The sequence below is a fragment of the Castor canadensis genome, chromosome 7 (genome assembly GCF_047511655.1).
Source record: "Castor canadensis chromosome 7, mCasCan1.hap1v2, whole genome shotgun sequence".
Lineage (NCBI taxonomy): Eukaryota > Metazoa > Chordata > Mammalia > Rodentia > Castoridae > Castor > Castor canadensis.
Window position 1 is genome coordinate 77,395,171 of NC_133392.1, and position 26,555 is coordinate 77,421,725.

The window sequence follows — 26,555 nt, forward strand, 5'->3', positions numbered from 1 at the left end:
GCCAGGGGGAGATCCAGATCCCAAGGATAGGCACCCAGTGACCTACTTTCTCCAGCTAGGCCCACCTCCTAAAGTTTCCATCACCTCCCAAAATAGTGCCACCATCACCTCCTATGGAGGGACATTTTACATTCAAACCACAGCAATGACCTTAACAGTAAGTATGAGCTTGATGTTAAAGGATTCTGCAGGTTGGCTGGAAAAAAAACCTGGACCAGCTCCCAAGAGACACAAACGGCACCGAGTTCTTAGAAAGCTCTAAAAGGGGGCGGAGGAGTAGGAATAAGGAAGAGCCTTGGAACTGGACAGGTCAACTGTATAATTGAACTCAGGGAAGATTTACCTTCAAATTGACCACTGATTCACATTCAATGAACAAAAAGACAGACTGAGGAACTATCCAGGATAAAGGAGGTGAAAAGATTTAGCAACTAGATGTAATGTGTGATCCAAGCTCACATAATTACTGAAAAGGACATTATTGGTAGTGTTGGAAAATTTGATATGGATGGAATGTATAGTTTACCTATGTAAGTGTTGAATTTCCTAAGTGTGACTATGGAAGAGAATGACTTTGCCCTTCAGGAGATCCACACTAAGTGGTCAGCAAAAATAATAAGTTATATATAGTATGTATTATAGAGAAAGAAACAGAGACACGGGGAGAGAGACAAAAGGAAAAGAGCAGTTGAAACTATACAATGTACATGGAATTCATTGTACTACTCTTGCAACTTCTGTTAAGCTTTTTTTTTTTAAATAAAATTTAGGAAATAAAAGTTTGTTTATGGCCAGGTATAATGGCATGCACCTGCACCTGTAGCTCCAGCTACTTGGGAGCTGAGGTAGGAAGATCATTTGAGCCTCAGGAGTTCAAGGCCAGCCTAGGCAACAGAGGAAGAACTTATTTAAAAAAAGTTTACGAAGTTTATCTGAAGACATCCCAGTTTTATTTGATTTATATTATGATTACAAGCATCCTGTAATTATTACCTAGTATATCATTACAAATTTCCATATTTCATTTATTATAAGTTACCATTGGTTCTAAAAAGTTCCCTTCCAATTTAAGAGATGTTATAATGAAATAGAGTTCTGTTGTTTTAGGAATCTAAGCAGAAGACTTGGGCTTTAGGGAATTTCCCATTCTGGACTCCTAATAATTTGGAAATAGGAAATTAAGACATCTCTCTGTATATCTCCATAGAGAGAGACACAGATTCCCAGCCTGGAGCAAGTCTATAAAGCAGCGGATTATAAGCAACAGAGGACCCTGGGGAGCAGGACGGTCATTTGACTCCATGGAGGTGAGAATATGGAGCTCATCAGCTCGATTCATGTTTCTAGCACATGATGGGGAGAACCCATCACCTCCAGAAGAATCTGAACCACATTCAGTCCCAAACTCAATGAGGGCAACTTGGTTTCACAGACCATCACATAAAATGTTAGTATGTCTTTTATTGCTGTTGTAATTGTTTGTATTTAACTTACATGTTTTCGTTTCACAGTTGTAAAACAACCATAAACTTGGATGTTTGTGTCTGTGCCATTTGAATCATTGCAGCAGCAATAATTTATGTCAGCACAGGCTCAGGAAGAATGTTCTTGACTTTCGGATAGGATCACGCTCAAGTTCACAAACACTGCTTAGGGACAATTGTCATGCTCTTCCTGCCCTTGTGGTTCCTGGGTGTGTGCTCAGAGCAGCTTCAGCAAGTCCTGCAGCGCAGTGTAAATGCCCTTGGGGAGGATGTGTCATTGTAAAGTTTCTTACAGGGTCCGTATGCTATGCCCCAAGCTATGCGTCAGCATGGCCCAGGGTGTCATTGTCATGGAAACACACACATACACATATGTCGTCATCCTCACACCCACATGCACACTCAGGTCTGGCTCTAGGTTCCAGGCATTGAGATCTAGACATGGCATTTTCAGGAAACTTTTTGTTGCATCTTTCCCTCAGCTCAGCACATCCTCCTCATCCTTTATACTCAGCTCATTCACCTTGAGGCCTTCTGGCTGGTCTCACTGACAGAGGAAGATGGGAGGCTTAAAGTGTCACCATGTGCTCACGTGCCCAACTCCTTCTGTAAAACTATAGCCACAGGGCCAGAGACCCTGAATTGGCCCAAAGTTAGCCACTTATTCCTAGATGTACTTACTTATGCTATTTCCAGCCCTTACACCTACAGTTATTCATGGGGGACTCACTATATGCTTATACTCCTAAGGACCCTCGTCTCTGAAGGTTCCCTCCCATAAGGACGCACCTACTACTCAAAGGTGGACCTACTGCCTTCCTGCCTTGGGCTCCTGCTCCTCAGAATCCATCAGCTTCCTTAGCCTGCCACAGAGAGTGCCACAGAAGGTGGGCTTGAAAAAAACAACAGTGCATCCTCTCACAGTTGTGGAGGCTAGGAGTTTGAACAAGGTATCAGTCTCACACCTTGGTCAACATGATTGGTTTCTTCTCAGGCCTTTCTCCTTGGCTTATAGAAGGCCATTTTCTTCATAGGTGTCTCTACCCTTCCCTTTCCCAGACCAGACAGAGCTGACTAATACACATGACTTTTGCTCTATCCAGCTCTATGTCATAATCTCCTCTTCTGGTAAGATTACTAGTTATCTTGAATTAAGACCCATTCATGTGGCCTCATTTTACCTTAACTACCCTTTTAAAGACTCATCTTCAAATACAGTCATATTCTGAAGTGCTGGGGGTTAGGGGCTTCAACATAGGAATTTTGTGAGGACACAAATCAGTCTATAACCACATCTCTTACTGAGCACTTCAGAGCCTGTTGACACTTATGGAAAATCTGTCAGGATTCTACTATCTTTGATGGTGAGGCAGGAAATTTAGGGAAAGTACCCAAACCAGGTTAAGTGGAATAGGTAGCATCCTCACAGATCATCTCACAGGGAACAGGTCATCTAGCTCCACCCAGAGTCACCCCAACATGCCCATTTTGAAATAGCATTTTCCTCTGCACCCAAACTGGGGCAGCACACAAGGGCCCCTAGTTATAGCCTAACAAATACGGACTGCTCTCATTATAACAGAGTGAATTCACATATGCAATCGATCTGTCAATCACCAAAAGCCACCCATGAGTACCACCCAAATCTTCCCACCTTGTTTACCTCGAGTAGTACCCATCCAAACCAAGGTACTCTTGAGCTATAGATGATGCTCTGAAGCCACCTTGCCAGAGTCTGCTCTCAATCCCCCTCCTTGGGGTGTGGACTTTCCTATTTTCACTCTCAAGAAGACTTTGCTGCTGCTTTGCAATCTGCATGTCTCTGTTCATTTTTTGTTTGGTAGATGAAGGACCTGTGCTCTTCTCAACTAGGGTCTGCTGAGACCACCCACTGGTAACAATGGGACCCTCATCAATCCTCTTAAACCCCTTCATGATGTCACATTCCTAGTTCATTTCATGTGTCCCAGTTTCCCCTTCTGCCTCCTTATCAACTTTCTTATCTTTCTTTCATCCTTCTTCAAATCCTTCCCATTATTCTCCTTACATGGCCCTGTTTATAAGGTTTTGTTCCTGTCCTTGACTCATCACCTCTTCTCTCTCTCTAACTGAGAACCGTGGTTCTCCCTTGAGATCCTTCTCACTTAAGGCTTTCAACCTTTGTAAGAAACAAGAATACCCTTTCAAAAAAGGTTGGTCATTTTTCTATCTTGAGTAGGCTGATTCCTCACCTATTATAAAATGCTCTTAAATCAATGCTAATTTAATTTTGAAGGACTGAAGATTAAAATTTTAAGAGCTGAGATTCTCATAGTATCGTCTATAGACCACAGATGCAAATAAGGTCAGCCCCAAAAGTCACTTTCAGCTGAGGTATTGTTATAAGAAAATGTTTTATTTGCCTTTTTTAGTTTAGAAGTTGCACTTACAAATACAGAAAACTTACAAAATAATGTGAACTAGAGGGGAAAAAAATCAATAATTGCCAACTAGTGATAATCATTTGAATATTTCATTGCATTTGCAATATTTCCATGAATATCTGTTTATCTGGTGTGCTCTGCTTTGAATGTGCCCCCCAAATGTTCGTGTGATAGAAACTTAATCCTCAAATGCATGTGACAGTTAATCTTGTGTGTGATTATCAACTTGATTGGACTGAGAGACACCTAGGAAATTAATAAAACATACTTCTGGATGTGTCTGTGAGAGCATTTCCAGAGAAGATTACATCACAAGGACTGTGACCTAATCAATGCTTTAGTCCATTGAGAGATGAAAATATGAATAGACTATTGGAAGGTGGTAGAACTATGGAAGGTGGTGCCTCATGGAGGAAGTAGGGGTGTGCCTTTGAAGGGTTTTGGACCTGGTCCCTTCCTGTTACTCCTTTTTGCTTTGCTTCCTGGCTGTCATAGGTGAATAGCTCTCTTTCACCATGTCTTTCCTCCATGTTGTTTCTGCCTTGTCATAGACCTTAAAGCAATGGAGCCAGCTGATCATGGACTGAATTCTCTGAAACCATGAGCAAAATATGTCTTTCCTCCTTTTAATTTGGTTTTTTTCAGGTATTTGTCATAGCACAATAGTGAAAGGAATTTGGAGGTAAGGCCTTTATGAAGAGATTAGGATAAGATGCCGTCATGAGAGTGGGGCCTCATGGAATGGCATTAGTGGCTTTATAAGAAGAGGAAGAGAGTCCTAAGCCAGCACACTTGCTCTGTCTCATCTGTTATGATATAGCAAGAAGGCCTCACCAGATGCTGGCACCATGTTCTTGGACTTCCCAGCCTCCACAATCATGAGCCAAATTAAATTCTATTCCTTATAAATTACCCAGTCTTGGGCATTTTGTTATAGAAATAGAAAATGGACTAAGACATAGTGGATGGAATATTTTCCATTTGATTTCCTAATTGGTCATACATAATTCATATTTAACTTACTTGAATTTATGTTATAAGCACAAGTCATTACACTTGTAATCTTAGCTACTCAGGAGGCAAAGACCAGGACAATCACAGTTCCAGGCCAGCTCATGCTAAAAAAAAAAAAAAAAAAAAAAAAGTGAGACCATAACTCAAAAGTATCCAAACACAAGGGTTGGTGGAGTGGCTCCACCAGTGCCTAGCAAGCATGAAGCCCTGAGTTCAAACCCCAGTACCTTGTCAGTTGAAATTATCCCTTGCTTTAGATTTTGCTTACCAAAGTTGTTGTCATCCTTCAGTTGTTCTAAGCACCTATCTTCCTGCCCTTATCTCCAGCTGCTGCTATTTAATCTAAAGACAATACAGCCTGGGAGTTGACATGTTTGTTTCCTAAACACCTGCATCTCTCTTCACATTAAAGTTTGAGTCTTAGTGTGATGATTAGAACGTAGGTTTGCAGTCAGGCTGTCTGGGTGTGAAGCCTGGCTCTGCCATGCACCAGTCATATGACCTTGACATGGTCCCTGCTCACTTACTAATACAGCAGGGATAATAATAGGACCTACACCTCATTGGATCATGAAGCACATACATGACTTCTTATTCAAGTGTTTAAAACAACACTTAGGTCCTAGAATATCAGAGTTTATCATATAAAAGACCTAAGTCTTTTAAAGGCTGAAATTTCAGACTTTAGCTCATTTTTATATCTTTGCCTACTGATTTTTTAAATTCTCCTCCTTATTAGTGCTCACCATTCCTGGCTCAGCAGTCCGTTCATCCCTTGTTTTGTTCTTGGATTCTACCTGCCTGTTGAACCTACTAAACTCCCTCTAATGCCAGATTAGCGTTTCTGAGAAAAGACTGACAAAGTTGGGCCTTTTTTTCTTCCTATAGATCCTTCAGCACTTTTCTCAGAAAATTTAGGCAGCATATGGCCTCTACTACACATTGACAAGTCTGACCTCATCCCTGCAGCTGACATCATGGCTTCCTGCTGCACTGGAACCAACAGAGGGAGTGCATCCAACATAAGGCTGTGGGATGACTAAATCTACCTCCATCCTAGCGACCATTCTTCCTAACTCTACACCTTTCATCCCAGCTCCCTTCTAAATATTCCTATCACAAACCTAGCTTGCTCAAAAGCAGGCTTGTTAGCCTCCCAGCTAATCATTACCTTCTCCTCCTTCTTTTCCTCCTCCCTGCCCCCCGACCCCACAATGCAGACTTGTCTGCTGAGTTCTAAATCAGAAACCACTTCCTATTCAACACCTCTGCTTGAACATACCTTTAGTATTTAGAATTGACCATGTCTTAACTGACCTCATCATCCTGGTCCCAGTACTAGGCCTGCTAATCCACTGGCAGACCATGCTTACACATGCATGACCACACACATGTACGCTTTCATACAAATATCTTCACACACATCCATGCTTGCACACATACACATGTGCACACTCCCACCACAGCCATTAGTGGCTCCTGCTTGGAATTGGAGGCACCCCCTTGACAAACCTCCAAGTCCTTTGGACTCTATTCCCCAAATATGTCTTGAATACAACCATTCTTCTCCCTCTTGGCTTATGACCAGTCTTGTCCAAGTCATCACCACCCCTGACCTGGACTTCTGCAACAGATCCTGACTGATCTCTCCACTTCTTTTTCCTTTGGCCACTATCTCAATCCCTGTACAATCAGCCAAAGCTTCTTAAAATATAAACCTGGTCATGTCACTTCTCTTTTCAAACCAACTGCATTTAGAATGAGGCATATGCTAAGACAGAATGATCGAAAAAGGGCCCTTTGAAAAGTGACATGTAAACTATATCCTCAGAGATGAGCTTAGAAAACGAGGGTTGCAAAAGGCCTGAGGTGTAAAAGATTTGATAATTTAAGGAGAAAGATCAATGTGGCTGCAGCATAGCAAGTAAAACAGGGAATGCTAAGAGATGGTGATAGAAGGGCCCTGAGTTCAAACCCCAGTACCAGCAAATTATTTTTACATACATATTCACCTGTTGGTCATAAGCTCCACAGAACAGCATCATGTGTGTTTCATTCTTTGTTCACTTTTTATTCTCCAGGACTAATTCAGCACCTGTTGCATGGTGGATGCTAATTCTTTATGGAGGATATAGAGATAAATGCCTCTAGGTCAAGTGGCTGGCAAGTCCCCAAACGTACAATGTCATTCTCTTGTCTAAGGCCTCCATTTTTTGTCCAGCTTGTTGGTTTTCAACTAGGGACAATTTTTCTCCAGGGCACAGTTGTTAGCGTCTGGAGACTTTTTTTGCAATGCTAGGGATGGAACCCAGGGTCTTGTGTGCTGGGCAAGTGCTGTACCAATGAGATACATCCCCATCCCTGGAGATGTTTTTGATTGTCACAATTGCCAGAGAGGGAATGCTATTCACATCTAGTGAGTAGAGGAAGGATAGCCCCAACAACAAAGAATGACTTAACTTACCACAGTGCCATCATTGAGAAACCCTGGTCTAGCTTATTTTACCTGCCTTTTCTGTCTGTGTCACCTTTTGGGGAAAGTTTTTCATCCTGATCAATTAGTGTGTGTTTAGGGATCTGCGCCCCCCACCCCCAAACCTTCTTGATGTGATTCATCCCTTGTAAGTGTTCTGTTTGTCACTGGAAGTAATGGAGTCTGTGTACAGGTTGAGCATCCCTGGTCTAAAAATCTGAGACCCAAAGTGCTCCAGAATCTGAAACATTTTTTGAGTGTTGACATGACACCACAGTGAAAAATTTCGCATTTGACCTCATGTGATGGATCTCAGATGCACACACAGGCTATATGTGTAAGGTACATATGAAACAAAAATGAATTTTGTGTTTACATGTGGGTCCCCTCCCCAGGATAGCTCATTAGGTGCATACAAATATTCCAAAATACGAAATATTTCCGGTCCCAAACATTTCTAGTAAGGCCTCCTCAACCTGGATGTGCTCCATTGGGGAGGGTACCTAAAACACAGTGGGCCGTGACCGATGTCTTCTCTTGAGCGAATGCAGCCCTCTGCACTGGATTTGAGTGGGAGGGTGTAGACGCATTTAATGGTAACATTTAAAAATGTATAGTTGACATAGATGAACTTACAGACTAGAAGGACCTCCTCAGCCCATTTCTAGGCCTGTGGTAGCTTGTATTCTGTAGAAATGACCGTTTTTCGTGGGAGCAATCTGATAGCATGGTTCAGCCAATTACACACTGAGTTATTCAAGTTTAATCCCAACAACATAGAACTAGGGCATCTGACAGATTTCTAACAATGAAAAATATAGGGCCGAAGCTTCATTTGCAATTGGCTGTCCTATGAGCCACATCTACTTGTACAGAAAGTGTGGACCTGCTGATCCTCCAACAAAAATAGGAATTCTTGCGGCCACATGCTTGCAAGAACCATCCGGAACACTTGAAGCCCTCTTCGTTGGACTCAGGTTTTTGAAATGGACTCTGGTGGAAATGCTGGGCCCTGGGGGAAGGGCTCCTTTACCTCTTGTATTGTTGCTCCTCACTGTGATTACTTCCTTCCCCCAGGACCCTGGTCCTCTTCCCCTGCCCTGGTGGCTGGAAAAGGAGAAGCAGCCCGAGGTGCTGGAGCTGAGGGCAGGGTGGGCGGCTCACCTCAGGCTTGCTGCTGCTGCTTTTGCTGCTCTTGCTGCTGTGATGTAAACACCTTGCCCTTGCTGTGGGTCCTGGAACATGGGCTACTGTCGGAAGGACTCTGTTCCTCCTCCTCCAGCTGCTCTTGTCCTTGATCTCTGGCCCGCCTCCTTTCCAGCATCTCCTCGAAAAAGATCTGACAGCTGAAGCCCTCGCGGATGCCGTGCTGGGCGTGCTCCAGCAGCACCTCCAACGTGGGGAAGACGCGGCAGCAGGCCACGCAGCGCAGCCCGTGGTTGGTGGTGACCAGCCAGTCGGGGTGCGCCCGCAGCTCCTGCAGGCAGCACTCCAGTGGGCCCAGCAGCTCCGAGTCGTCGGTCTCCAGACAGTAGTTGTTCTTGCAAGCTTCCAGGTCCCAGTGCAGATCGGTGTTGGAGGCCATCTCAAAGGAGGTGCCTTTCCGCCGCTGTCGCTTAATGAACTCGGCCTCGTGGATGCGGGGTTTCCTGTTGACTGGTTCGAAGCCAGCGTCTGTCTCCCAGGCCACCGCCACGCCACGCACGGTCTGCACGTGGGTGTAGAGGGCGCTCACGCTCTGCGGGGCGGCGTCCTGCTCCTCTTGCTTGCTGGAGTAGCAAGACCGGTAAAGGGAGTAGGACTGGTAGTCCGAGGAGGACTGGGACGACGTGGAGCTGCTCCAACGCAGCATCCCCTGAGCCCGAGCCTGCGCTGCGAGGAAGATGTTTTCGTGGAGAAGGGCAGGCCCCGGCCCTGGAGATAACTCGTCCTTCTTCGAGGTCCCTGAAAAGCAGAAGGACATTTTCATCAATGCCCTATAAGGAATCAGAACATAGTCTACCTTCAGTCACCCCAGGGTATGGAGGAGGGGAGGGGTTCCTTATAACTTGGGAATATTAATAATGCCACCTCATCGGGTCCAGAAATAAGGATCTAGAAATGTGTGACTGTCATCACCGAAAACATAGTTAAGGCTATCAACTGAACAGGCAGGTGGATTGTGGTACAGACAAGAGATGCATCGTATTCACGGATAAAATGATTCTTGTGGGTAGCAATATGGCTGAATCTCTACTGCATTTGCTAAATAAAATTGAAAGGGCTGCCCAACATATGATTCTATTTAAATGTCAATCTAGAAAAGGCAAATCTGTAGGGACAGAACAGTTGCCAAGAGCCTGGGGTGGGGTGGAAGAGCTAGTTACCCTAAATGTGCAAGATAACTATTGGGGGTTGTGCTAATGTCCTGTATGCTGGCTGTGGTGGTGCCTATACAAATGTACACCTGCCACAATTCTTCAAATTGTACATAAACAGCAGCCCAATGTAGCCGGTGTCAAAAGCAATACTTGAGAAGTGGCTCGGCTGAGCCAGCCGGGGACACCCTCACCATTCTTGATGCATCTCAACCTTACTCAGAGGCCATCTCCTTGAACACTCATGGTGTCCCTGTCACCATGTCAGTGTCTGCCATGTCTTAATTCCATTAATACTCAAAACAACCTTAAGAAATTTCATTGTTATGATTCTCATCCAACAGATGAGGAAACTGAGGCACAGAGACTTTAAAAGACTGGCAGAGGCCACTTGCAGAGATTACCTCTGTTGCTGCCCATGGACCTATCTGGTCATTTTCAAACTGATGCTCTAGACTAGCTCACATCAATTTATTATAAAAGAATTTGTATCTCACTGCTGAAGTCATAGGATTGATATGTTAATTTTTTTTTCAAATACACATTAAATATGTGAGAGTGAACATTTTACATTTTCATCTCCATATCTCCTGAAATCACCTCATGTATTCACAACAAACATCCTAGGTAGGACCAGGCATCCAGGAAAGACCATTTTCCTTGCCACACCACCATCTATTTTTATGGTCAGCACGACCCTTGGTAACACCATCAGGGACCAATATGGTGCCTTGCCAGGTTCCTTCCCAGGGAGCACACCTGGCTCACCTCCAGCCCTGTCTTTTGGCCCACACGGCCAGTACATTCTCACGCTCTCCTCCGTGGACTCAGGTGTGGTCACGCTCAGGGTGGTCCCGTCAATTGATGACTGTTCTCCACTATGATCCCTGAAGTGCCGTTTCATGATTTGAAACCAGCACCCAGAGTCTAGTGCTCCAGCTGTTGGGTGAGAGTGAATGTGGGCTTGCTGAAGCCCTCCAGCTGGCCCCTGGCCTGAGTGGCACCTAGGCTCCCCATGGTCACTAGGATGCTTGCTTTATTCTATGATGTCATCAGCGACATGGGTCTGCTCTGTGAGGACTGGTAAGGCAGAGACCCAGTCAGGGTGCCTGGAGGGGCTTCCCTGTGCAAGCTCATTTTTCCTTGGGACCTTTTCTATCTAGTGTATCAGGGAACACACACAAACACAAAACACAGACATGTACTCTTAAACACATGTACACACTAAGGACACAAACACATAAACTCAGACACTTAAGACACATAGGCATGCACGAATACATCCATGATCACTCAACTACACATGCTAGAACATAAGTGAACACAGACACAATAGCATCAACAATATTTACACAGATATACATAGACACTTACATGAGACACTCAAATACATTCACTTAACCACATACACACCCATGCACACAGTCTCACACCAGACACACTGAACCACAGACACATCTGTACAGTCATTCCCCAAATCAAAATGGTCCTACTTCCCACCAGAGACACAAAACTGTTACCTCCCAAGGTTCCCATCTGACACTGTGCAAGCTTCTTGACCCTCTGTCATCACCTGTCCCTCTGCGCATAACCACACTCAGTTTCTGCAGCTCCAGCTTCCTCTCTGTTGCCCAAACACACTAGGAACCTTCCTCTCCTGGGTTCTCCCACCTGCTCTTCTTCCGGTCTATTCCAGGCTCTTCCTTGCCTCCCTGTGTGGCTTACTCCCTTCTTTCTGTCTCTGCTGAAATGCCACATTATCAGAGCAGCCCACTTGCACACTGAGGAAAAGCACACTCTTTAGTCCTCCATATCTCTTACCCTGCTTTGTTTTTTGTGATGGCAGTACCATCCTCAGACACATATCACGTCTATGTGTGTATTGTGACTGTACCTCTGTCTCCTCTTTAAATGCCAACTCCAAGAGGTGAGAGATACCCTTCATCATTCCCACTATATTCGTAGTATCTACAGCAATGGCTGACACATTAAGACATGCTATTAAATAATTTCAAATTAATGAATAAATAAATGATGGACACTGTGGGTTGACAAGGGCATGATCTCTGCCTTGCTCTCTGTACCTCAGATTGCTGCAGCTCCAAGGCGTGCTGGTTCACTCACAAGAGGACTGAAAATCTTCTGCTCCTCCTCTTCTTCCTCCTCCTCATTTTCCTCCTTCATTTGCATGAATCACACTTTGATCACAATCAGCCTGGCACAAATCCCACCTGCCATCTCTTGGCCGGAGGACACTCCATTTTTTGCATACAGTTTCAGCAGCATGCATTGCACTGATGTCCTGGGCAACAACCTTTTCCAGCTCTTGCGCAGTGTCACCCACTCTATTCCTTTGAATTCCAAATTCTAAACAGTTCTAGATGGTGATGGATTGAAAGTGATCTCAATATTCAAAAAGCAACATGGGCATCACTCACACATCCAACATCTCTCTGGCACCTACTCCTTCCCAGAGGGTGCGATCACTGTGCACAAGTAAACACCAGGGGGCTCCACTGAGTCATGCGAAGTCACACCCCAAGCTGGACGCAGACATTGTAAACGTGTTCTTTCTTACTAAGTTAATAATAGAGACCCGCTTTGTAAAAATAAGGGGTACCAGCACAAAAGTAAGATTAGTGGCATAAAAGTCTAGAAATAGGTATTACAGGCTAGAATTTTTAAGGGGTAACACAAATAGCACATGTCTAGGCAAACAAAGAGTCGTCCAATAAACAAGGCTGTAAATTTTTATTTACTACAATAAAAATTAATTTTTTCCCGCCTCATGTGAAGCAACTAGAATATTTTCTTATAGCTCAGAGATTATGTTTAATTTAAAATGTATATAAAGGAAATACATGTTAACATTTGTAATTATGGGTGGCCTTTCTCAAATGATAGCAGTCTTCACAAACATTGAAGGTCTTTGTCATCTTTCATTGTTTAAAAAACCTCACTGTTCAAATATGTGTTTCTCTGTGTTTTAGTGAGACTAAACAGAAAAAATGGGTAAAAGGAAATAAACAGGCAATTCCAAGCGGAAGAAATGCAGATGGCTGATAGATGTACGGGAAGATATTCCATGTAACTATGATAAGGGCAGCACAACAACTTTAAAATGCATGATATGCACTATCGTTTTCTGAGAGTTACAAAGATTGACGCTACTGGGTGTCGAGGAGATGAGGAAATGAATTCTCTACTCTATTGCTAACAGTGTAACTTACCTTTCTCAAAGGAAATTTGGTGGTACCCATTACAATTATAAGTAGTATGCTTTTCCTCTAAGTGCTTTTCTACCCTCTCTCTCCTGGGAAACAATCACATTTGTGCTATATGCATAAAATAGCACAGAAAGAAGTATTTGTTGAAGCTTTTTTTAAATAATAGAAAAAGTAGGAAATATTCTAAATTTCGATCCATCAAAAGAAATGGTTAAATAATTTACAACATAACTGAACTATGGAATACTATTCTTTAATGAAAAGAATTATACTTACTAATAAATGAATTCATGGTACATGAAAATGCAGAATGCAAGAAATTATATAGATGACCTTACTTACATAAAAATTAAACATACGTCTTTTCCCACAAAAGTCCCAAATCAAATTCTATGTTTGTTTATAAAGGCACATAGAAGATTTGAAAATAATCACTCTCAAGTGGCAGCAGTGTTGACCTCAGAAGGGGAGAAAGATGAGGTGGGAGATTGAATTATCCAAGGATGGCCACACCAATTCCATCCTCTTATAGCGTGATGGAGCCCCTCAGCCTGAACTCGGTGATTTTGTAACTGCCTCAAACAAGAGAATGCAGAGGAGTGATGCTTTGCAACTGAGAATGCTAGCTCATATAAAGTGATAAGACTTCCTCCTGCCTCTCTCTCCACTCTTTGGACTCACCCACCATGTTGTGAGGAAGCTCAGACCACAGAGAGAGGTCACATAGAAGTGTGTCCTAGGCAGCAGCGTCTATGGGTCTCAGTCAACCACTAGGTACGTGAGTGAAGACTCATTCAGATGATTCTGATTCTCAGCCTTGAGATCTTCCAGCTGGGACCCTGGACAAGCCATCTCCTCTGTACCCTGCCTGATTCCCCATCCTCAGAATCTGTGAGCGTAGTAAAAGGTGCTTTAGCACACTAAATTTTGGAGCAATTTGTTACAAAGCCATAGTAATTTGCTGGACATTGATTTTTCCCTACAATGTTTAAATATGTCTTAATGTGACAGTACTGTGCTCTGTGTACCTCCTTGGCCCAGTCAGGGAACTTCAGGGCCAGGTGAGCACTATGGTTTTCCAGGACAATTTGGGAGGGTGACTCTTATCACCATCACCCATGTCCCAAGCTATTCAATGCTAGTGTGTGTGTCCAGCTACTTGCGCATTATTAACCTTGACCCCATGGGAAATACCCACGAGATCTTGAGGTTTATAAATTGTCGCTTTGGTTTTTAGCTTTACAGTTTCTGGTTTAAATAATGTTTTGCAAAGTCTCTTGGATTGTACCTTTCATTGTTCCTTTTATTGCACCCAGAATCTAAGCATTTGGGGGGACTGGAGGTTTAGATGAGGCATGGGAGGACTGCAGGAGGGGGCCTCCACATCAAGCCCCAAGGTAGAGCTTCTTTGGCAGACTGCCCCCATGCTGGCCTCCTGGGCTGCTCCCCAGGGGCAGCTTAGAGTGAAACCCCACCAAAGGCCTGCAATTGTCCACCCTCACATGACCTCAGGGCTGCTTCTATCCATTGGAAGGGCCTCTGTCCCAGCCTCTTTGCTTGCTCCAAAAAGATATTTCGCTAAGACCACCCATAGAGGGTTCCTGCCCCTCCCCCTATGCTCTGGCCCCCACAGTTTCCCAGCTGGTTCTTTGGTCTTGCCAGGAACCTCCTTGCTTCACTGCCGCAGCCAGCAGGGGTGGAGTGCAAAACCCTCAAAGGACCAACACAGCAACTTTCTCAGCGATGTGTCTGACTCCTGGCCAACTCTGCACACATTGCCTGCCTGCAAGCCCTCAGCCTCATCCAGAAAGCCAAGAGTATTTTCCAGGCTTAACTTTTCTTCCAAACCTTGTTCTTCCCAGCCTGTTTTTCTCAGCTGAGAAGAAGACCAACAGGAAGCAAGGCAGCCACAGCCACAGCAGGAAGTAGAGACACCACATCTAGCTTGCTTTCCTTTGGTTTAATCCCAGAGATCAGCTTGTGCCATAACATAGGCTACCACAAGAATCAGATCACTCATCCCAGAGCCCATGAGAGTCCAGAAATAGCCTGTCCGCTTGGCCAAGGCAGTGAGTGGACTGTGGTTGTGGTATTTCTGTGGCTGAACCACAGTGTAAAGATGGATCAAGTGGTGAAGCCCCTCTCTTCACGCTGAAGGTCGAACCCTCCCTCTAGCAATGATAACCACCCTACTCCTGTCCAAAATGATCCTGTGGATCAGATTTAACACCCAAGGGAGGGAGGAAAGTGGAAAACTGCCTCAGATGCTGCTGGCCAGGTATGGGTGTGATAGCTCTGGAGTGGGATGGGAGCGGTTCTTTCAGTGAAGGAATTAAGGATGACCTCATTCCTGTCTGCAGAGAAAATTCCAGAAGTGATCAGACAAATTGAGGATTGAGTAGAGAAGTCGTATCTTTTGAGCTCATTTTCTGTCTCTTCTTGTGACTATTTAAATAAGAAGTGAGTCAGTAGACCGCACGAGGAAAAACTCAGCCGCCAAGAAATGTAGTAGGAAGAAATAGAAATGTGATAGGAAGAGCAAATGTGAACATGAGATTTGCTTTTGTTTCCCCTTAGACTTACTATTAACAGGACCCTCCTTTTGCATGGTTTGCTTAGCACTAGTTGCGGGGGGGTCTACATTAATTTCAGGGCACCCACAAGGAGCAGGAGGTACAGTCCTCTGGGGCTGTGCCCTCAGGCATGCTTATGTCCAGCTCAGAGCCCACCTCCCTCTTGCTCAGTGGGGCTGTGATGTTTAATGAGGGTGCTGGATGCAGAAGTGGCTCCTTCCAACGTATCTTCCTTGAAAGGGTGATCTAAACAGAGAGGAAGGATATCCCACTGGGCGCCATGCACGTGACCCAGGAGTTCACGTGCAGCTAACCATACCCTTTGCATGTTTTTAGAGAGCCACACGGGCAGCTCTGGGAAAGGGCTTTGTCTTCCCTCTCTCTGTGTTCAAAATGGGTTGGCCAGAGGCCACCTGAGCACAGTTTTCAGGCCACAGTTGCTAAGTTGTACTGAGTGAGCCTCCTAGTGACATGGCCCAGGGGTAGAGCCTGGAAAGTGAGATCCCAGGACCCCAGAAGCCAACAGTGCATTATCCTTTAGCTCACAGGCAGGACGTGGATGTTTTGTTGCTGGTCTTTCGAAGACCAGTCGTAAGACTGGCTTCTTTCCACACCACCCTACAGAGAGATGGTATGATTGCTTAATGGATGGGAGAGGTGCCCCAGAGAAGGGCAGCAGCTCTGTCCCCTCCCCAGCACACTAACCAACAGCTGAGTGGATTCCACACCCTCCAGCAATGAAGTAAGGGTGGGGTAGGGACTTCTGAGAAGACTGGGTCAAGCTACATGAATGCCCACAAGAAAGTTCCCAAGAAAGGAACCTGAGATAGGGCTTAGAGGGAGAACATGAAGCAGGATTCAGTCATGTCCATGTGTGCCCTGCTGTGTCCCCTTCCGAGCAGTGAGACTGGCTGGACACTGGCTGCCATGCCAGCTTCTAGCATTTCTACACACACCCAGGCCTGTGAGCTTTGCTTTGTTAGAGAGTCTGGTTCTTAGGGCCCCTGATGCTCAGAATAGTCACAGAAGGACCTCATGGTCAGGGAGGTGCTTCAGTGGGTCAGAGCTGTGCTCTCACACACCCACAGCGCTGGCACATGGGCAGAAATGGCCTCCCCTTTGAACCACCTGTGCCGCCTGCACCATGGGGCGGAGCGAGAAACCCTGACAAAGTTGATGAAGGTCAGCCTTGATTCACCTCACAGGGGAAAGTCAGCTGTCTTAGTCCATTTTGTGTTGCTAACAAAATGCCTGTCAGAGAAGTAAAAGAGAAATAGCTGCCTGAAAAAGAGGCCAAGCACATTGAGTGGTGGCCTCACTTTATAACAACCTATTCTCAACAGTAGTACATTAATGCTTTCAAGGGTGGAGCCCCCAATTACCCTTCACTGTACTCTCTCTCTCTCTCTCTCTTTCTCTCTCTCTCTCTCTCTCTCTCTCTTTGAACTTAAGCCCACACTCCCAGTCCTTTTTATTTTATTTTTTCAGATAGGGTTTAACACTTTTGCCTGAGATGTCCTTGGACTGAGATCTTCCTACCTCCACCTCCTGAGTATCTGAGATTATAAGCATGCACAACCACACCCAGCTTTACACTCACTTCATAAAGATTTACCACTTTTCAATATTGTTGTATTGGGGACCATGCTTCCAACACATAAACCTTTGATGAACAAGCTCAAACCATATCTAAACCATAACAAAAGTTCTCCTCAAAAGCCTTCCAAATTCAGTCAGGCGTAGTGGTACACATCTGTATTCCCAGCACTCAGGAGATTGAGGCAAGAGGATCTTGAGTTTGAGATCAGCCTGGACTACATAGTGAGACCCTGTTTCAAAAAAAAAAACCCATCCAAATTCATCCAGTTGTCAAAATCACTATGATAAAAATTGTATGGGAGCATATATGAATAATTTTCAAGTGAGACTATAAGCATTTGCATATTCAAATTTCAGTTTGTAGCTTTAAAATTATTTACAATAAATGGTGATAATTCAGCAAATTTATTATTTTATTTGATACAACATGTAATGGGCTGTTTACATAACACAAGCTCACAGTTTGTGGTACATTAAATTTCATAAGCCAGTTATTAAATACTGCTATTATCAAAATCAAAATAATATAGGTTTATGATTCAATAAGTGATGCTGAACAAATAGCATTAAGTGCTGTAAACCCTCCACTTCCTGATTATTTCACTCCATGCTATGACACAGTGACAGCTTGGAAGAGGGATTGGTGGGAGTATTTGCACCACAGTCAACAGCAAAGACCAAATCCAGGGTCTTCTTCCCATTCCCTTAGCAGGGAGCAGGTTGTCAAATTTTTACCATAACGCCACTGAGGCCTCCCAGAGGCAATGACTTGAGTCAACAGCTTTGACTGAAGACACAGACTTAAGCAATCCCCCTATCCACTAATTACACCTTTCTGGACCAGTTTCTGCAATAAGGGCTACACCTCTAACCCTTAGGGAACCCTTCCACCTGTGTAAGTTGCAGTTTGGAAATGGCCTTGTTGGGATTCTCACAGCAATCTAGGAAGATGAGCAAAGCAATGTTTTCCCTCCTTTAATAGATGAAGAAATTGAGGCTCAGACAGGTAAGGGAGGCTTCCTGGGTCTCCCAGCCTGCAGGAAGGAAATCTAGAATTCTCAGCTGCATCAGCAAGGCAAAGTGAGTACATGTCACAGATAATCCTAGCTTATCATGGGGTGACATCCCATTAAAACCCTTTAAATTGAGACTAGCCATAAGTCTGAACATCCTTGCTACTGCTGTGCAGGATTGCAAGAGACAATCATACAGTGTAGTATTAGACCAGGAAAAGTATGGATTCTGCTCTATTGAATGTGTATCACTTTCATATCATCAGAAAGCCAAACATCATCAATACCCAGCACCACAAAAAAAGAAAAAGGAAAAAGAAAAGTCATCATTCAAGCCATCATAAATTGGAGAGCATCTGTTTTTTTTTTTTAAATTAAATCAATACAAGGTCCAAAACGGTATCCTCTCTTGTGAAAATATATTAAAATAAATTTTCTGTCACTAGAAACTTTCAAGCTGTGATACCCTTTAGTAAATGAAGAGCATTCCCAAGGTTCCAGTAGCCCGGGTGTCACTGGTACTTGGGGTGTTCCAGATGATCCTCGGTTCTTTGGTATAGTGTCAAAAACTAGAGCGCCATCCCAGTGATGGAAAAGAGGAGAATGAACTGGCAAAGAGAAGCCCAGTAGAGAAAGAGTCTTTTATTTATTTATTTTTAAAAGAGGCTTTTATTAGAAGTAATGATAAATCCCTAGAGATGGGGAGATGACTGTCTAAATGGCAGGGGGTGAGGTGGGCAGTTCAGGTAAGGACTGATTGCCCTGAAGTTGTTGGGGTCTGGGGTTTTATTATACAATAGAGTGGGGTTACTAGGTGATGCAAAATTGAGGCCTTTCCTTTGAAACCCCTCCTGAATTAGCCTGACAACTAGGCAGTAGCTGCCCCGGTGTGGAAAGTCACACCTGGGCTTTTGAGAAAGTGAGGGCAGACACCTGTGTACTTCATCTTCTTTGTCCTTTCTGGTTTAGCACCACCAGTCATTATGCTTTCAGGGTGCATGCATAACTTTGATATGGGAAGTGTGCTCTCTAACGATGATGTGTGGCCATTATCTTAACCATTGGTCCACAGTGTGGGCCAATTGGTGTTTTATGATTCTGCCTCCTTGAAGGGGAATGGGATATTGTAGAACTGAGCATTTCCTGCTCACCTCTACCTATCTACCTATCTATTAACACATGTTCAATATACATGAGCTCAGAAGTAACCGAAGTGGCTGAGCTGGAGTTTGGGCTACATGTGTTGGGTTGCATCAGCCTTACCTGGTAGTTTATTAGAAGTGCAAATTCTCAGACTCCACTCCAACCTATTGAATGCAAAACTCTGGGATGGGGCCCAGCCATCTGGGTTTAAATAAGCCCTGCCTGTGAACGGTGCTGGTGCCTGATGGAATTAGAGAAATTCTGGATTAAATAAATTATGGGCCAGGTAAACAATGAAACGCAATTTAGTTGCATTCAAAAATATGTTCACAATGCCAGGAATAAAACATATACCAGATAATGCCAATGATGTAAAACCTACTGCATTTGTATGTGTGTATACATGTGTGCATACACAGACAGTCTGTAATTATACATGCTAATGTCTTTGTATAGGAAAGGGGTTCCCTGCCCTTTCATATATCTTTATTTTCTAGTATGTCAAAGAACAAAATTTCTACAACTTAGTTGGAAGATCTTAATTGGCTTTAGAGTTGGTCAACAGCTTATTCCATAAAACAGAGTAATGTTAGTGTAGGCAGTTGGGTGAATGTGAGCAAGCATAAGGAAATGCTCCAGGATACAAGATACCATTCTAAAAATGGTCTACTCTCTGGGCCAATGATTAAGATAAGGGCCCTAATATCCTCATGAAGCCCACTTCTTACTCTAAGGTTAGTCCTGGAAATGCAAAGAGGATCAAATGTGCAGGCATATACATTCCCACACCCAGGCAGCCTCTGCACAGTGGCAAAACCATTTGGGGAGGCCCATGATTGGGGGGGCCATGGTTCTGCACCACCTAGTAACCCCACCCTATTGGATGAAGCCCCAAGCCCTAGAAGCTTCCCCCACCTTGCCCGTCAAAGTGTAATTCTGTGTTGCTAATAAGTCACTCTTTACTATCTTCCTAATTTTCCTGGTTCCTTTTCTGTCTCTAATCTTCGGCATTGTACCCAAGAACCAAGGAACACCTGGAATAGCCTTTGGTAACAGTAAATGTTCAATGAGTGGAGCAGAGGAGGTTGGTTTTATAGACAAAGGAGGGCTGAAAGTAGAAACAAAGTACCACAAGTAAATTGGTCATTTCAAAGTTGCTTTCTCTGTAGGACAGGGACAGAGGGACAGAGCAGTAGGAAAATAACTGACCAGCATCTGATTATTTCAGGTTTCCTTTTTTTGCATAAGGATTAAGGGGGAGAAAACTTCATCTTTAATGGAAGTTGGCCTGCTGGGAACTTGGGCTTTTATCTGTTTCTGCTTGGAAGGTCAGATCCTAACTTACTTTCAGCTTAGTAACATGGCTGCTGACAGAGAATTTTAGCCTCAGTGATTACATATGCTTTAGTCTCTTGATTTTCTGCTGGGTGCAGGAGCCTAGGGTCCAAACAATGGCTTCTTGTAATTTTCATTTAACACATGTAAGAAAATGAGCAATAAACTACTTCTAGTTTTATTTAAATGCTAATGAGGCTGGGGAAAAGATACAGATCCACAAGTAAGGTTTCGAAAAGCCTCAGGCCTCCTGGCCACTTGGTCCCTAAGATACTCCGTCTCAGCCCACAGCCCCAGAATCCATCGACATCAGCCTGTGGGTTTGAGGTCAGCATTTGGCTCACTGGATACAGAAAACAGGGTGGGGTGAGGAGTAGAATTCTGCCTCTGTCCACACAGGGTTAAAACTTAACTGGAGAGAAAGAGGCAACTTGGGAAAGACATGACATTTGTTTGTTGGGAAACATTAATAAGGATAAATGAAGACAGTGAAATGTGGCTCAGGAAGAACCTTGATCAAAGCCAGCTGGGCTGCAGAGAGAGGCACACCCAGGCGCAGTCTTGGCCACATGGACTCATGGAGGCCAGGGCAGCCTTCCAGCTTTGGGAATTGTTGGGAATGTAGCCTGGAACACAACTCTGCCTGGGGAGGTTGGGTGTGATGGGCTCAGGCCCCTATGTCCTGAGTTGGCTGCTCCCACTGCTCAAGGAAGGCCCTCCCAGATCTGTCTTCTCAACCCACAACAGTAGAACAAATAAGCATCAGCATTCATCTACCACCAACAACATAGCAAGCACAGAGCAGAGTTGCACTGTGCCATGACATCCCTATGGCAGTCCTGGAGGAGATACATTTGCTCCTCGCTTCTGCACTCTCCCACCTTCCCATTTTCCAGTCTAAGTTTTCCATGGTCAAATAGCTGTTGGGTTGAAGAGCAGGCATCAGAGCTAAGATGTGTCCATCTACCCAGAGCAGGCTTTCCCCACCACAGAGAGGCAGATTGTTGCCAGGCCCACCAGAGCCCTCTCAGTTCTTTGCCACGCCCTTTCCTTCTCAGGACACCTTCCCCAACCTACATCCTTCCCACCTGCCACTATCTCCTCTGAGCAGAGAGGCTCTTAAAAAGCTAGTGGGAGGCCCAGCTTGGCATTATCAACACCCAAATTAAGATGGTTTGACTTTACAACGGTGAAAACATAATAACCATTCAGTGGAAATCATTGAATGCTGACTTGTGTTTTCTTTGTAATGCTGCCCGTTGAACCCAGGGCCTTGCCCATGCTAGTCAAGTGCTCTACCGCTAAGTTTCACCACCAGCCCTTGAATGCTGATCTTTTACCAGGCTAGTGAGGGCAGTACCACCCTCTCATGATGCTGAACAGGCAAGGCAGCAAGTCACAGCTCCCAGTGAACCATAATCACCAGAGGAACATTAATCCTCTCCAGTGTACTGTGTTACTAAACCATGACAGTAGGAATATTAGGTGTTTTAAATGCATCTTTGACTTAATGATATTTTCAATTTACAATAGTTTATTGGAACATAACTTCAAGTAAGTCGAGAATCTTTACGTCTATTTTGTAAAGGATGGAGTAGCTTTGCAATGTTTATTTAAAATTGTGCAAGGCAAATGCAAAACACATATAATAAATTCCTGTTAATTGAAGAGATGTTTCCCTTAGGGAGATAAAATGCCTCACTGATCAATGGGCAATAGATGAAGCTTATAGTCACAGTAGCCTTACATGTTTTCTCAATTGGCTGGACTCAAATACGACCTTTTGCTGCTTTTCTTCCATTACTTTTAAAGGACAAAGGCTTCCACTTAGAATGTGGAGGTGCCTGAGGTGCTCCCTTCAGCACCAGGTACTGTCTGAGAATGTGACCAGCCCTCTACAGGTGCCAGGTGTCAAAGTCACCTCCTGTTACCATGCTCAGATTATGCTTTTTCTTCCTTTCCCCTTTACTCTCTCCCCTTGTCCTCAGTGAGACATTACTGAAGCATTCAAGTGGCATTACCACGCACATTTAGAAAATCACTGAAGCCAAATACCACATGTTTCTCTCATTGTGAAATATAGGCCCAATACAAATACAAGCAATATTATGAAAAACAGGTCACACTAAAGGGGAGGTCACTAATGGCAGAGGAAGGGTAAAAAAAGGAAGTTAAGAAAATGAATATGGTTGATGTACTTTCTATACAAAAACTAATATAGAATATTTAAACCTGTTGAAATAACCATAAGAAGGGGATGAGGTAGAAAGGAGAAAGTAGAGGGGATAAGCCAATTCAGGTTATAATACATACATACATGGAAATGTCACCAAAAAGTCACTGAAAATGGGATGATTTTAGTTTACCTGAGATCACATCATTGTTATCCTGGCTGGCATCCAGTTTTCCTTGAAGGGACATGGAGGACTTTACATTGGAAAACTTCCAAAGAAATCATCTGTACATCATAATTTCTTCTCTAAGAAGTTTCACTTCCTTGGAACTTGTAAAAACACTCTGAGAGCTGATTCCTTCCCTACCATCTGGCTCTTTTGCCTGCCCCCTTCTCTGGGAAAATAGTCAGGCCTCTCTGCCAGGGGAGGTGCTCCCATAAATCAGAGGTTTAGAAGCCTCCATATGTTTGGTTCTCTACAACTCTGATCGCTCTTTTAGTGTTGGGCTTTTGCAGATCCATTGGCACCAGAAAGAGCAGGGTAATTCTGGACTTGGTACCTGGCCATTGTGCCTAGAGATTCCTGTTCTGAAGCCATTCCCTATCTGCTCACCTAACTAGTACGAATAAAATCCATCTTCAAGTTAACTGCTTCCAAAAAGAACGAAGAAATGGGTGCCATCAAGGGAGCCAAATTCAAAGAGACCATAGAGTACATGCTTCTGCACCAACATTAGGGAGTGGGAGGCTTTAGAGACTAGGCTCACCACGAATAGCTGCTTGGCCTTTCCACACAGCCATGCCACATGTGAGCTGTGGCTTTAGAAATAAAAATTCTGTCTTCTCCCAGAGAAATTCTCATGTTTGCCAAAAGAATAGTTGCAAGAATTTTCACTGGATGTGGTTTGCAGTAACATTAAAAACCAAGTTCAACATTGGAAATGATTTCAATTAAAAGAAAATGACAAAATATTTAAAAGGCAAAAAGCATTTGTGAATGTGGGAAAGAATACCCACATGTTAGTGTGAAGAGTTGGTGGAGACTCAGTGACAAAGAGTGAAGCAGCAACCAGCACAATTTTATTTTCAATGTCCCCTGCCCTGCCGTAATTACCCTATTAATTTTCCAGCTTCTTCTTGAGCCAAGTATAGTCATTTAAATTTTGGGGAAAATAATTTATTTAATTTGATCTAGATTTTTATATTTATTTCTATGTAATAATAATTCCTTTTACTTGCTTATACAACTGGAATTTATTCCGTGGTTCATTGCAATAATGTTTACTAAGTACATTTCTAGCCAGCACTATCCTGGGTCGTGGGATACAACAGTGAGCAAGACAGACAAAACCCTTGTCCTCAAGAAGCTGGCTTTCCTACATGTGATTAATAACTGATGGATATAAGAAACAGTATGGAACATGTCAGTGGTGAGATGTGGCCAGATGGAAAATGTATGAATGCCTATGGGAGGCCTTTCTGTAGGATGATGTAGGGACACAGTGCTGGGTAGAGAAAGGAAATGATCAGCCATCTGAGAAACTAGGGAAAGAAATTTCTAAGCAGTGGAAAGAGCAAGTTGGTTAAGCAGGCCATTTTTCAATTGCAGAAATTCCACAAAACTCTTTTATAGAATTTCCATTTGCCTAATAAGGATTCTTCTCTCTTCCATTTTGTTCACTTAACTTGGAAAAATATATAGTAACAATTTTTAAAGTCCTTGACTGCTAATTTCAACATCTGAATTATTATAAGATCAATACAATTGTCTGTTTTCTCTCATCAAGAATCACATTTTCAGTCTCTTTGAATGTCTGGTATTGCTCCAGAAACTCTGGATTCTGTTATGTTCCTCTGTAGAGCGTTGATTTTTTAGTTGTTCTGTGTTTTCATAGTCTATTTTTTCATTCATTAAATTCAGGGTCAAAACTAATAGTCAAAGTTGTGCATACCTCCTCTGTCCTCTAACTTTCATGGGTACCTGACAATCATATTACAAACCTCTTAACCAATCCCGAGTCACCCAGCCACCTCGTTGATCTAACTCTCACAAACCAAGTCAATATTATTCAATCAAGTCAATCCTAAACTGCTCCACCTGTCCTGCCTTGCCTTTCCCACAGAAAGTACAATAAAGACTTGGCCATGTGTCCCCTCACTTCTTCTGCCTCCTGACCAAACCTAGTGCTTCCATCCTGTGACCCTGTGTGACATGAGTGTCCACATCTCTCATTTAATAAAGAAGAATTTAATAACTTCTTCTTTCAATTACACTGAGCAATCTGTGTTGTCACCCAGTGATCTTTATAAATTAAAATCAAGGTATAAGTCCTTAGTCTACCAAGTTAAATTATTAGAAAACTACTCTGATTGTATAGAATTCTGGTTTTAGGCTTTGTTAGTCTATTTCAATAGTGTCTCTAGTCCTGGGGCACAACCCCTACTCCTGGTTTTAATTGGAAGCCACTTATGCTTACCAAGTGTATTAGGGCTCTCCGAAGAAACAGAACCAAGGGGGAGTATATGCCTAAAGATATTTATTTAAAAGAATTGGTTTATAAACCAGTTTGGAGGCTAACACATACTAACTCTGCAGGACAGGTTGGCAGCTAGAGACTCAGGGGGAACTGATGTTGCAGTTTGAGTCTGAAGTCATCTACTGAAGCTCAGGGGAGATCAGTCTTTTGCTCTATCCAGGTGTTCAACTGATTGAATGAGACCTACCAACATTGAGGAACGGAATAGGCTTTACTCAAAGTCCATCAATTTAAGTGTAAATCTCATGCCCTAACACCCTCATGGACCATCCATAATAACGTGAACCAAATATTGGGGCACTAGGCACACTGGAGTCCATCAACGTTGGCCCATACAATTAACTATTGTACCAAATCCCTCTAACTTGTCAGAATTTGGACCCCAAACTCTGTCAATTGCAGGGCAGCTGCTGAAATCTCTTCTCAGCTCTTTTTAGCCTTCCAGCTACTGTTTCCAATGAGACCCTGAGCATTTCACCTATGCAGGCCCAGTTTACAGTCAGCTGAGAATTTAAGGGCTTTCTTTGGGATATATCAATTCTACATAATATGGAGTTTCATTACCACATTTACATAAATGCATATAGCATATTTTGATCTTATTCACTTCTCCACTCTCCCCTTTCCCTTTCACTACCCAGTAGTTCCCCCACTATTTTCATAACCTTGTTTTTGTTTTCCCTCTGAGTTTCACAAATGGGAGAAAGCATGCAATACTTGTCTTGATGGGATTGACTTATTTCATTCAATATTATGATCTCCAGTTTCATATGTTTCCCAGTAATCAACATAATTCATTCTTCTTAATGACTGAGCCAAACTCCATTTTGTATATATACCACATTTTCTTTATCCATTCACCCATTGATTCTATAATTTGGCTAGGTATCCAGTATGTCTGTGAAAAACTGACTTTCATTCTTTTAGGTATATATCCAGAAATGGCATGACTAAATTATATAGGAGTCCTTTTTAATTTTTTTGAGGAACCTCCATACTGAAGTCCCTAGTGGCTGTGCTAATTTATATTATCACTAGCAGTGAATAAGAGTCCATTTTCCTCTGATCACACGATAAAGCTAGAGCACACAGGGAGGTATGAGGATAGGTAAGACACCCAAAAACCTAGATAGCATTTGTTGCCCTCAATGCAGAGAAACTAAAAGCAGATACTTTAAAACAATAGAGGCCAACAGGAGAAGGT

The 26,555-nt window shown here is 43.4% G+C and overlaps 1 protein-coding gene across 4 annotated transcripts in view; it reads right to left on the reverse strand.

The window, feature by feature from the left end:
- Nucleotides 1-950: 950 nt before the first annotated feature.
- The window catches only part of Fam170b (family with sequence similarity 170 member B), a 71,581-nt gene continuing 45,976 nt past the window's right edge, over nt 951-26,555 (reverse strand). For 2 of the 4 annotated variants that reach the window (XM_074079400.1, XM_074079401.1), the window contains one exon: nt 951-9,338. In XM_074079400.1, coding sequence (XP_073935501.1) covers nt 8,560-9,338 — 779 coding nt within the window. In that variant the 3' untranslated portion in view covers nt 951-8,559. Of the gene's footprint in view, nt 9,339-10,543; nt 11,039-23,007; nt 23,139-26,555 lie in introns of those variants that run through there. The other 2 variants (XM_074079402.1, XM_020159848.2) reach the window with 2 other exon arrangements.